Raw genomic sequence first — 13,980 nt, forward strand, 5'->3', positions numbered from 1 at the left:
CCTCCGGCGTCCCCAGAGTGGCTATGGCGCGGTGTCCCGCCATGTTTTACCTGAGGGCCTCCCAGGGCATGCACGCGCACGCCTCATGTCTTTATTGCAGTGTTGGCGCAAACCTCGGGGGCATTCCCCATGAGTGACGTCACTGCTTCCGACTATTTAGCCTGCCCACTTGCTAACCACCAATGAGAGCAAAGGATTGGATTTGTTCCGGTCTAAGCAGCTCTGCCACTTCTCGCTGCTGCTGGAAGCTCTCTACACCCTCCGGGATTCTACTAACTTGGGTACCCACTCCTCGGGGGCCCTTTACTCTCTCTTACAGGTGCATATCCTGATTCCAGGGACTTGCTCCTCGAGGGCCTGTGCTATCTATGCTGGTGCCTGCTACCATCTCTCCTGCCTGCTGGGAATTCTACATTACAGATACTTGTGAGTGAGTACTAACATCTGCAGTCTGTCTCACCTAAAGCTCCTCACTGATACCTGCATCTGGAGATGTAGAGGATTCATTAACCAATGCTGTATGCATTTTGTTCTTCAACCTAATCATTTTCCCATAGCATATGCCAAGACTACGTATATCCTGTCTTATCTGGACAGAAGAGCATTATCTTGGGCTTCTTCACTGAGGGAGTGCAATGACCCCATCCTGAGAGACCTTGCTGGGTTTTTGGAGCTATTCAAGTCCCTATTTGATGACCCTGCCAGGTATACAACCAAAGGATCCACACTGGTTCATCTCAAGCAAGGTGACAAACCTTTACCTGATTTCGCCATCGAGTTTAAGACTTTGGCTTCAGAGTTAAATTGGGACTCAAGATACCTGAAGACCCTTTTCTTTGAAGGCCTGAACTCCCGGCTGAAAGACGAATTAGCGGCTCGAGAGATGCCTGAGACCTTGGAGGACCTTATGAAGTTAGCCACAAGGATTGATCACCGAGATAAGGTTCAAGAGGTCAAACACTAAGACCACTCCAAATCTTACAGAACTCTGCAGCCAGAATCCTAACTGGAAAAAGCAGAAGGGACCACATCACTCAAACTCCTGCCGAATTACACTGGCTGCCAATCAAACAAAGAGTACAATTTAAAACACTTTGCACAATCCACAAGTTAATTAATGAAGAAAATACTGATTGGTTAAATACTGCATTAAGACTACATGTTCCCCAAAGAAATCTCAGATCAGCAAATAAAGCCTTACTAACCATACCCTCTGTAAAGACAGCTAAACTGACACAAGTAAGGGAGAGAGCACTGTCGTTAGCCGGCCCTATATTGTGGAACTCAATGCCACCCGAAATAAGACTAATGAGGGATCAAAAACTTTTCAAAAAAACCTTAAAAACATGGCTTTTCAAAAAGGCCTTTCAAAGTGAGAATGGGAAATAGGTAGTACTAAGAAACAAGAAAAGGACTTATACGCACAAGCAAAAGTCATCTGAGAACATATGTGTGTTTTTATTTTTAGTTTATCACACTTAAGTATTAAGTTAAAGAATTACAATATACCACATCTACGGTTAGCCCATAAAGGGAATTTTAATACACTTTACATATAACTTATAATATTGAATCATGTATCTGAACAACTGCGGCACCCCCTGGTTAAAGTACAATCCATCTCGAATTTATTTATGTGCCTATTTGTAAACCGTTGTGATGGTATATCACTAAACGACGGTATAGAAAAATTTATAAATAAATAAAGGTTCCAAGAGACCTAGCCTGTGAGAAATCTGAGTCAAGATTATACCCTATTCAGTCCGCTACTAACCAAAAAACACTTTAGGACAGTTCTTCAAGCACTGATTTTCACTAGTACAGACTACTGTAACACACTATTTCTAGGATTACCGTACTCAACAATAAGACCACTACAAGTCCTACAGAACTCTGCTACCAGAATACTCACTGGCAAGAGCAAGAGAGATCACATCACTCAAACACTGGCCGAGCTACACTGGTTACCAATAGAGCAGAGAGTGCAATATAAAACATTATGCATAATTCACAAACTAATCAATGAAGAAAAAGCCGACTAGTTAAACACAGCGCTTCGCTTACACGTACCCCAGAGAAAATCTGAGATCAGCCGATAAAGCTCTACTAACCATCCCTCGGTAAAGACAGCAAAACTAACACAAGTTAGAGAGTGAGCATTATCCTTGGCTGGTCCAACATTATGGAACACATTGCCACTAGAAACAAGATAACAGAGTGATCCAAAACTCTTCAAAAAAAGCTTAAAAACCTGGCTATTCAGAAAAGCATTTTACAATGAGAACGGAGAATAAGAAACACAGAACAAGGTTACCGAGATGCGTGGTCCCCCATTCTATTCTTTTCTTTTATCTTTTTATATACTCAAATGATAATGTTAGAGAACTTCAGTTTAAGCACATTCTTGTATGATTTCCCTATTAATTATATAAATGGACTAGATCCATGTCACCTATCTTATAACTTATATTATATAAGCATGTACCGACACTGTAATGACACTTTCATAGATAAATTTAGTTTGGTTAAAAAATGTATGTGCCTCTATGTAAACCGTTGTGATGGTACATTACTAAACGATGGTATAGAAAAGATTTTAAATAAATAAATAAATTTGGTTGCTGGCGACATTGAACCTTATCAACTAAGCCACAGTCACCTGACTTCCAAAGAGAAACGAACGCGGAGAATATTAGACCTCTGCATGTATTGTGGACAAGCTGGACACGCGGTACAAACATGCCCTACCTGTCTGGGAAACGGCCAGACCTAAGCCCTGTGGGAGGACTCTTCTTAGGTTTAACTGCACCTTCTCCTCCACTCTCTCTCCCAGTCTCTTTGATAAGCGGTCAACTTGAATTCCAGACTCTTGACCTAGTGGACTCCGGGGCAGGTGGCAACTTTATACTAAGACGTCTAGTGGAGCACTTGCGGATACCCACTACTACAATAAAGCCTCCGCTTCTGTTGTCTTCTATCCATGGGGAACCCTTACCGGGTAAAGTAACCCTACTTATGGAACCAGTAAGTTTAAGGACTGGAGCCCTCCATACGGAATCCACTTCTTTCTTTGTACTAGAGAAGGCTAGGCACTTCTTGGTACTTGGGTTACCATGGCTACAAAAGCACATGCCTCAATTTGACTGGGCTACCCTGGAGCTTTCACATTGGGATCCTGACTGTCATGGCAAGCGCCTGAAGGAGATTTCACCATTACCTTGTATGCCTACAATTCCGTTGATTCCTGGGCTGCCACCTCAATACAAATCATTTCAAGATGTGTTCTTTAAAGAAGCCGCTGATATACTGCCCCCACACAGATGTTATGGCTGTGCTATCAATTTGAAAACGAATACCGAATCACCTAAGAGACGGGTCTACCCCCTCTTGGTGGTAGAAAATAAAGCGATGTCTGAATACATCCAAGAAAATCTTCAAAAGGGTTTCATAAGGACATCTAAGTCTCCTGCAGGAGCAGGGTTTTTCTTTGTGGGGAAGAAGGCGGAACCCTACGTCCATGCATTGATTATCATAGTCTAAACGAGATCACAATCAAAGTTCGTTATCCCTTACCTCTGAGCTGTTTGATAGACTACAAGGGGCCAAGATCTTCTCCAAGCTGGATCTTAAGGGAGCATATAACCTTGTTCACATTCGTTCAGGCGACGAATGGAAAACAGCTTTTAACACCAGGGATGGACACTTTGAGTGTTTGGTGATGCCCTTTGGCTTATGCCCCAGCTGTCTTCCAAAACATGATGAACGACATCCTGCGTGACCTACTCTACCAATGTGTCGTTGTATACTTGGACGATATCCTGATCTTCTCGCAAGATCTGAGTACCCATATTGAGGCTGTTAAGAGAATATTACAAAGACTGCGGAAGAACCATCTCTAAGCTAAACTATCCAAATGAGAATTCCACAAGGAATCTGTACCTTTCTTAGGGTACATAGTGTCTAATAAAGGCTTCCAAATGGACCCACAAAAGCTGGAGAGCATTCAAAAATGGTCCCAATCTACTGGTCTCAAGGCTCTCAGAAGGTTTCTGGGATTTACAAATTATTATAGAACCTTCATTAAGAATTACTCCTCACTAACTGTACCATTAACAGCTCTGACAAAGAAGGGTGCCAATGCCACCAATTGGTCTACAGAGGCTGTTACCGCTTTCCAAAAGCTATAGGACACCTTCTCTAGCAAGCCTTGTCTTCATCACCCGGATCCTACATGCCCCTTCATCGTAGAGATGGATGCCTCTGACGTGGGCGTTGGGGCTGTGCTGAGTCAAACCAGTGACTCCAAGATCCTGCGGCCATGTTCCTTTTTCTCTAGATGATTCACACCGGCTGAAAGGAACTATGGAGTCAGAGATAAGGAATTGTTGGCGATAAAAATGGCGTTTGAAGAGTGGAGACCCTGGCTCAAAGGTGCGCAACACCAGATTATGGTTTTTACAGACCATAAAAACCTAGAATACCTTCGCCACACCCAGAGCCTTAATCATAGACAGGCGAGGTGGTCCCTGTTCTTTAACAGGTTTGATTTCATCCTGAAGTATCTACCTGGAGATAAGAACATCAGAGCGGATGCCCTATATCGTTCTTTCACTTCTGAAGATATGCCTGATGCTCCGCAACACATCATTGACCTAGAGAGAGTCATGCTATCAGCCATTCACCCAGTGCCTGCAGGCAAAACAATTGTGCCTACCAACCTTCGGAAGAGAGTATTAGCATGGGCTCACGACTCTAAATTGGTTCGACATCTTGGTTAACGGAGAACCCTGGCAAAAATCCAGAAATACTATTGGTGGCCATCTATGTGAGAAGACACCTTTGCCTATGTAGCGGCCTGTACCAATTGTTCCAGACAGAAGCCTCCGCCTGGACATCTTTGGGGCCAACTGCAATCATTACTAGTCCCATATGAGCCCTGGACTCACATCGCCATGGTCTTCATGGTGGACTTACCTCTCTCAGGGGGCAATAATACTATATGGGTAACTGTGGACAGGTTTTAAAAAATGGCTCACTTTGTGGCGCTTCCTGGCTTACCACCCACCAGTGAACTTGCGAAATTGTTCATCAGCCACATTTTTCACCTGCATGGAATACCCAAGCACATCATTTCAGATAGAGGTGTACAATTCACAGCCAAATTTTGGAAGGCTCTATGTAAGAAGTTTGATATCACTCTCGACTGCACTTCATCCTATCATCCTCAATCTAACGGCCAAACTGAAAGGATGAACCATACCCTCAAGCAGTTCCTTAGAGCTTACGTCTCTTCACTTCAGAATGACTTGGCTGAACTACTACCATGGGCCAAGTTTTCTATCAATTCTCATCCAGCTACATCTACTGGATCAACACCATTCGAAGTGGTATATGGGCGACTTCCTTCACCACCTTTGCCACTTCCGCTAACCGTGTCACCCTGGCAGTACAAGCCACTGCTGATGAAATTCAAAATCTTTGGAAGAAGACTAAGGAGATGCTCATCAAAGCTGGAATCTGAGCTAAAGGAGATGCTCATCAAAGCTGGAATCTGAGCTAAAAGAGACATTCATCACGGCAAGGCTCCTGAATTTAAGCCTGGTGATAAAGTCTGGCTATCTACGAAGCATCTTAGACTCATGTTGCCATCTGCTCACTTCGCTCCACACTACGTGGGATCATTCTCCATACTCTGACGTCTAGGCAATCTCTCCTACAGTCTCAGACTTCCCCCAGCTATGAAGATCCACACTGCGTTCCATGCCTCATTACTGAAACCGCTCATTCTCAACAAATTCAGCACCAATATTCCAGATCCCCCTCCTATTGAAGCAGAAGAGGATATTGAGTACAAAGTTGACATTATACTTGATGTACAGAAGTGTGGCAGAGTTTGGGAATACCTCCTATCTTGGGAGGGCTATGGACCAGAAAATAACTCGTGGGAACCTATGGCTAATATATTGGATAAAGAGATGCTGAACCAGTATCATCGGTCGCATTCACGGAAACCAAGACCAGGTAGGGGGTCTGGAGGAGGCCCTTTGAAGGGGGTTACTGTTGCGTCCGTCGGACTCAGACAGCTTCGTCCCTCATGCCTCTCTATTTCAGCTTTCTCCACCAGCCTCGGGAGAATGGCATCCATAGTATCTTCTTGCCGCACCCTCCGGCATCCCCGGAGTGGCTATGGTGCGGTGTCCCGCCATGTTTTACCTGAGGGCCTCCTAGGGCATGCCTGTGCGCATGCCTCATGTCTTTATTGCAGTGTTGGCACGAACCTCAGGGGCGTCCCCCTCGAGTGACGTCACTGCTTCCAACTATTTAGCCTGCCCACTTGCTAACCACCAATGATTTAGCAAAGGATTGGATTCATTCCGGTCTAAGCTGCTCTGCCGCTTCTCCCTGCTGCTGGAAGCTCTCTACACCCTCCGGGGTTCTACTAACTTGGGTACCCGCTCCTCGGGGGCCCTTTACTATCTCTTACAGGTGCCTATCCTGATTCCAGGTACTCGCTCCTCGAGGGCCTGTGCTATCTATGCTGGTGCCTGCTACCATCTCTCCTGCCTGCTGGGAATTCTACATTACAGATACTTGTGAGTGAGTACTAACATCTGCAGCTACAGATGTTAGTACTCCTATACCTACAGATGTTAGTACTCCTACTCCTACACCTACAGATGTTAGTACTCCTACACCTACAGCTCCTCGCTGATACCTGCATCGGAACCTCACGCCACCATTGTGGGACGGGTCTCCTCCGCCGAGGATCCCAGACTGCTACCACCAAAGCTCCTCTCTACTGCCACCTCTGGTGGACTCTACAAGCTGCATAATAAAGTTATTATCTCTGTGTTTAGTGCATCCGAGTCTAGCCTGGTGCTACAGCTCCCCGCGGGGCTCCTCCCCATGGGAGTCTCCATCACTGTAATCCTAAGAATCCACCAAACATCTTGAAAACACAACAAAGTGTTCTTGAATTGCAGGGTCTGGGAACCGAGCACAGATGGAAAGGAGAGGCTTCCTTCTCCCTCAGAAGAGCTTACCAGAGTGGTGAGAGGGCAGTGGCCAGAGTGTTGAGGGGATTGTCCTCCTATCAAAGAATTTCCAAAAAGATGTACAGCAGGATGCTCGAAGAGGGGAGGAAATTGTGTCGAGTGGGGTGAGTCGTACTGACGTATTTCCTCAAGATGTCCTTGTTAGTGCTGTGTCCGGGGAAACCAGCATGGAAGGATGATAATGTGAAGGTTTGGGTACAGAGGTCCATGACCGCTGTGAGGTGTGAACAGTGCCCTGGGAAAAGTGATGGTGTAGGGTAATGCCATGGCATTTTCTGATCATGTATTTGGTGTCCATCAGATGAGGGTTTTGTTACGAGTATGATTAAACCAACCAGTCCTCCTATAGGCTGAAGGAGAGAAAAGGCAGTGGATATGGTCAGCTGTAATTGTGACCTGTGCTCTCATGGAAGCCCATGATTGTCTGATGCATTCACTGATCCGTGTGTTAAAATATCTCATCCATGTAAATAGTTCTTGGCTGGCTGGGTGTTCCAGGAAATAAAGTTGCAGTGTGGATTTTGAAATTTGATACAATGTGTCAGTGTCCATTATTGAGCCAGCCTGATCTTATGGATGGAGTCAGAAATCAAGGAGGGGCGTGCAGGGATGTCCACCCTGTCCTGAGTGACAAGAGTGAAGGAGATTTGTGGTTAAAGCCTGCTTTTCCCCATCACCATCTGCATGACAACATTTAAAGAGCCCACAGAAAAGATGGAAGGGATGACTCTTAAACAATAGGGAATTCCCCCATCATCTCATGTACCCAGTCAGTACCATAGGAAATTAGGGTCCACATTTCCTTACTGCATCAGACCCCACTCTCTTCTGTTCTGCACAGAGCATCGATAAGATGGAGCTTGTGTTTAAAATCAGAGGCAGGTCCTAGCATGCAGCTCCAGAATAAGATAAATAGGTTTGCTGTATTTGACCTGGATTTTATTTCATTATGTAGTAAGATTTTACCTGATACTTTGACTTGAACAGTGACATCCCAGAATCTAAAGTTATTCTCATTGATGATGGTATAATAGTAATCCTCATCTCTCTGTCTCACTTTATTTATCTGTAGTGAGCAGTTTCTGTTTTCCATATTTCCGACGAAAGCTGTGCGATCCCGGAACTCGCTTTGCACGGACGAGGAACCTCTGCTGTTGTAAACCTGAGGGCTTCTTGTTTTTCTGTACTTGTACCAGGCAATGGTGAAGTGTCTGGAGGTTGTCTCAGGATGGTTGAATGTGCAGGGGATCACTACACAGGAGTCCTTCAGAGCCCGGATGGAGCTCGGCATCCAAACTGACCACGTCTGACAGAGCAAACCTGGGAAGGAAGCTGAGAGGAGATTAAATGTTATTCCCCATTTCATTTCCCCCCCGAGCTCTAGTGCCCCCCAGGCAGCCACAGCCATCCGGATTCTCTCATCTCAGACACTGACATTTCGTTTAGTTTATTTATCTGAATACTGCCTTTCACAATGTAAATCCAAGTTTAGTGCTGCTGAATCTGCCCTCCTCACTTCATGTCTGAATCTTCCCCTTTTATTATCTCCTTAAAGCTCGTTCAGTCTCCAAACTATTCTGTGCAGCAAACATGGGAGCTGTAATGAACATCTTGATCAGAGGACTGGCCTTGTAATGGGAATGTTTTAGAAATCACTCTGAGTCCTTTTCTGGAAAAAAAACCCAAATGAACAGAGCATTCTCTATTTTATTCACATTCCTTTCCTAATAATTCATAATATCCTGTTTGACTGCCACCTAACAATGAGCTGAGGATTTCAATGTCTGTGTGATAACTCCTAATATGGTATGGTATCTGCACCCGATATTCCACTTCCTCTCAAACCTTAAACTGACCCACTTCATATATGCAGATGATATACAAATATTAATCCCAATACACAACACTCTGGAAGACACCTACAATAAAACAGCCACTTACCTAACCAAAATAAAACTACTAACCAACATGAAACTCATCCTAAACTTCGATAAGACAGAAATAATCATACTGTACAGAAAGAACAACGCTCCTCAACTACCACCTCTCAACTTAATGAACCAAAAAGCTGCAATCTCACCTGTCACTCATGCCCTCAACCCAAGGAGTCATAATTGACAATGAACTATCCTTCAAGAACCACATCACTTCTAAAATCAAAGACGGATTTTTATTTATTTAATTTATTTATTTGTTGATTTTTACAAATTAACAAGAGAAAGAAATACAATAAACAGGGATGGGGAAGGGGGGAGCAGCAATGAAGGAGGAGAGAGGACAGCATTAGGAAGGATAGGGAAAGAGAGAAATTTGATAGGAACATTCGAAGAATATAAATTAACAACCAGACCATTGATGGCAGTGAAAGGGGGAGGTGGGGAGGGGAGGGAGGGACAGGGTAGGATAAGCTTAGAGTGGAGGAGGGGAACTTATAACACAGTATTTAGGAGTCTTTGCGTGGGGTAAGTAACACTGTATTTTGGAGTCTTTGCTTGGGGGGAAGAATAGGGGAGAAAGAGGAGAGGCAGATACAAGGGGAGAGTGAGTGGACTAAGGGGTTAGCGTGCAAGCTAAGTTTGGTCAACATCTGGATACGCTAATGTAAAGAGCCAGGTTTTGAGCCCGTTTTTAAATTTAGACAGGTTAGGTTCTAGATGGAGGGCCGTGGGCAGGGTGTTCCATAGGGAAGGGCCGGCAATGGAGAAAGCCCTTTCTCTGGTTGAGGTGTGGTGAGCAGTTTTTAGGGAGGGGGTGTGTAGAGTTCCAGCAAGGTTGGATCTGGAAAGGCGGGTTGATGATCGGAAAAGTGGTGCATTCTCCAGCCAAGTTATAGGATATAGGATATCACAAACTCCTTACCCTACTCCGTCTAAAACCTTTCCTATCCACCAACTTCAGAATAGTCCTCCAACTACTCATCTTCTCCAACCTGGACTACTGCAACTCCCTGCTATTCAACTTACCTCTCACCACCATCCGACCACTCCAAATCCTTCAAAATACAGCTACCAGAATACTCACTGGAACTAAAAAAAACACAATCACATTACTCCTACACTTATTTCACTACACTGGCTCCCAATAAAATTCAGGATAGAATACAAAATACTATCCATATTACACAAAATAATATACGAAAAACAAACAAACTGGCTAAATATATCTATAAAACTACACTCCCCAAACAGAAACCTCTGCTCAGCTAACAAAGGTCTATTAAAGATTCCACCTACTCGTTCCAAACAACTTACCTCAACTCGGAAGAGAGCCATATCCCTAGGAAGTCCCAAACTCTGGAACACCCTCCCAACTGAACTTAGAACACAGCATAATTTAAAAACCTTCAAAAAAGAACTAAAAACCTGGATGGTTACCAAAGCCTATCAAAGCACCCAATGACCCTCAGATATTACTTCACTCCTACTGGCTCTATGCAAACATGTGGAACCAATGCAAGCACGTAATACAAACATAACTGAAATCGCATAGTTTGTAATACGATTTACGTTTATAAAGCCTACAATACTTATGTTGACAATCACATGAATCTTTGGAAACTCTGTTAAACATCGAAACTTTGTAAACCGTTGTGATGGCAAAACCGAACGATGGTATATAAAACTTGATAAATAAATAAATAAATAAAATCTCACTCTCTGCCAGCCCTCTCCATCCCTGAGGACCCTGCTTCTCGTCTTCCCCTTCCCCAGCATTTCAAATCAGCAAAAGAGCCAGGCCTGCTCCCCCTCCCCAAACAACTCTGAGGGTCCCCTTCTTCTCTCCCCAGCTCGGGACCAACAACCCCCCACCCCCGTCGATGATTTGAAATGTCCTATGTGGCCCTGCTCTTGAAAGATTTGGGGACTCCTGCTCTGTACAAAAAGACTGCTTGAGCCTGCATTTACCTAAGGCAGACTGTGGCTCTGAGTGCAAAACACCCACCACCCAAACCCTGGAGTCAGGACAGCCACAGCTGCTTTGGTTTCAAGAGGCCTGAATAAAGTAAACTAATACTGAAACATTTTTACCCTGACACCTTTAACAGTCATCCAGATATACTGACTTTTAATTGAAGAGGTCAAGGTACTAAGTGAGAGATAAGGGATCTCATTTCTAAATGTAATAGCAGGGCTTGCTTGCTTGACCTCACAGGTTTCTGTAGATGTGCATCCATTTGAAATGAAATAGGGAATGTCAATGGCATTTCCTATTTTGCTTCATGATGTTTTCAAAATGAAATGAAAGAAAAATAGAAAACTTCCTTCAAGGCAGACTGGAGACTTCTCTGGGCTCTCCTCAGAGCTGACTCGAATCTTCTCAGGGGCCAAATCAAGGACTTGCCTGGGGCCAACCAGCCAGGACTTCTGATCTCCCCCCCAAAAAAAGGTACTGGGGGTCAAGAACAGCCCTGGCCCCCTCCATTCTTGGGGTCCAGAGATGCAGGAGGGGTGCCCCTAGGTCATCCTCATGGATGCCCTGAGACCAGCATCATAGTGTGACATCACAAGGGTGGGTTCTCAGGACCAACCAGCGCCATTTTATGTGGATGTCATGCAAGCACTCCTCTTGCCCCTCTGGACCCCCAGGGATGGGATAAGTGGGGACCAGGGTGCTTCCAAGTCCCAGGACTTTTTTGGGGTCGGATGAGGGGCACAGGGGGACTTGGGAAAATCCCATTTCATTTTTTGGGGGGGGGGGTAAAAATGTTGATTTCAATTCTGTAAAAGAACAGAAATAATAAAAAAACATTAAATGAAATGGGGGGGGGACATGACATTTTGGAGGCTGCACACTCCTTTATCATTAACATGTTAATATTCTGTGATATCATTTCTAATGATTGTGCATACTTGCTCATTTTTCAATAAAGTCTCATTCAATCGCCAAAACTATCGTCCCGATTCTTTATGCATTATTGCTAACTCACATAGAAACATAGAAATGACGGCAGAAGAAGACCAAACGGCCCATCCAGTCTGCCCAGCAAGCTTCGCACTTTTTTTTCTCATACTTATCTGTTACTCTTGGCTCTTAGTAACCTTTTGGTTCTATTTCCCTTCCACCCCCACCATTAATGTAGAGAGCAGTGTCGGAACTGCGTCTAAGTGAAATATCTAGCTTAATTAGTTAGGGGTAGTAACCGCTTATTTGTTTACCCAGACTATGTAATTCAGTCCTTGTTAGTTGTTGTGTGTATATAGATCCACTTTTCTTCACTCCCCCTGCCGTTGAAGCAAGGGGGAATGAAGAAAAGTGGATCTATATACAGACAACAATCAACAAGGACTGAATTACATGGTCTGACCACATAATAGACCTGATATTAATCTTTTTATTTATTTATTTATTTATTTAGGTTTCTTATATATCGGCATTCATGATAAAATCACATCATGCCGGTTTACATTTGAACAAGGAGTGCAGGATAACATAAAACTGAAACTCGTGCAAAGAAAATGAAATAACAATGAACAAGGGTAATGGAACTAGGAGAAGAGAGAGAAAGGCATGAGTAGGTTAAAATCATAGTTAATTATTTACAGTGCCAAAGTGGTTAAATTATTTACAGTGCTGAAGAAACTTTTTTAGAAACTGATATTGCAATTTTGCTGCTGACAACATAATGTCTCTCCCCCCCCCCCCCCCTGTTTCTTTTGGAGGAGATCAGATATCAAAAGGATGTCTAGAAATAACTTGCTTTTCAGCAAATGAAACATAGAAACATAGAAACATAGAAATGACGGCAGAAGAAGACCAATCGGTCCATCCAGTCTGCCCTGCAAGCTTCACACTTCTTTTTTTCTCATACTTATCTGTTTCTCTTGGCTCTTAGTAAGCTTAGGTTCTATTTCCCTTTTACCCCCACTATTAATATAGAGAGCAGTGATGGATCTGCTTCCAAGTGAAATATTAAGTTTGATTAATTGGGTAAGTGGCAGCATAGCTCTCTGCCGTTGAAGCAGAGAGCAATGCTGGATATGCGTGAAGTATTAGTTTTTCTTCTCTCCTGCCGTTGAAGCAGGGAGCCATGCTGGATATGCATTGAAAGTGAAGTATGCCTTGAAAGTCACATTAACTATCATTAAATATTGAAAAGCCTAATAATTGGTAATTGAATAAGCCTAATAATTGGTAATACCTATAGCCCATAAACCCATCCCTGTTTTGTTTTGGTTTTTTTGTTTGTTTTTTTTCTTTTTTTTTAATTGGGAGATGGCAGCCCTCCATCCTTCCACTCCGTGAAGGTGGAACACCAACCACTGGCCACTGGCATCCCACTCCGTGAATGCCTCTGTGGCTACTGCCGCTCCGTGCAGTGTTTTGCTGCCTACTCTTTATACGCGTCCTCTAGACCTGATGGATCCACAGTGTTTATCCCACACCCCTTGGAAGTGCTTCACAGTTTTGGACTTCACCACTTCCTCCGGAAGGGCATTCCAGGCATCCACCACTCTCTCCGTGAAGAAATACTTCCTGACATTGGTTCTTAGTCTTCCTCCTTGGAGCCTCAGCTCGTGACCTCTAGTTCTGCTGATTTTTTTCTGACGGAAAAGGTTTGTCATTGTCTTTGGATCGTTAAAGTTTTTCAAGTATCTGAAAGTCTGAATCATATCACCCCTGCTCCTCCTTTCCTCCAGGGTATACATATTTAGATTCTTCAATCTCTCCTCGTATGACATCCGATGAAGACCCTCCACCTTTCTGATCGCCCTTCTCTGTACCGCTTCAATCTTGTCTCTGTCTCTTTGAAGATACGGTCTCCAGAACTGAACACAGTACTCCAGGTGAGGTCTCACCAAGGACCTGTACAAGGGGATAATCACTTACCTTTTCTTTCTCGATATGCCTCTCTCTATGCAGCCCAGCATTCTTCTGGCTTTTGCTATCGCCTTGTCGCATTGTTTCGCACACTTCATATCATTAG

General features: G+C 43.9%; 1 protein-coding gene across 6 annotated transcripts in view; it reads right to left on the bottom strand.

The window, feature by feature from the left end:
• Window positions 1-13,980, bottom strand: part of LOC115076167 (sialoadhesin-like) — a 144,136-nt gene that overhangs the window by 105,664 nt on the left and 24,492 nt on the right. For 5 of the 6 annotated variants that reach the window (XM_029577305.1, XM_029577304.1, XM_029577306.1 and 2 more), the window contains exon 3: window positions 8,022-8,387. The exons of the other annotated variant lie outside the window; for it this stretch is intronic. In XM_029577305.1, the coding sequence (XP_029433165.1) occupies window positions 8,022-8,387 (366 nt within the window). The remainder of the gene's footprint in view (window positions 1-8,021; window positions 8,388-13,980) is intronic. 6 annotated transcript variants of the gene reach the window in all.

Source organism: Rhinatrema bivittatum, chromosome 14 (assembly GCF_901001135.1).
Source record: "Rhinatrema bivittatum chromosome 14, aRhiBiv1.1, whole genome shotgun sequence".
Lineage (NCBI taxonomy): Eukaryota > Metazoa > Chordata > Amphibia > Gymnophiona > Rhinatrematidae > Rhinatrema > Rhinatrema bivittatum.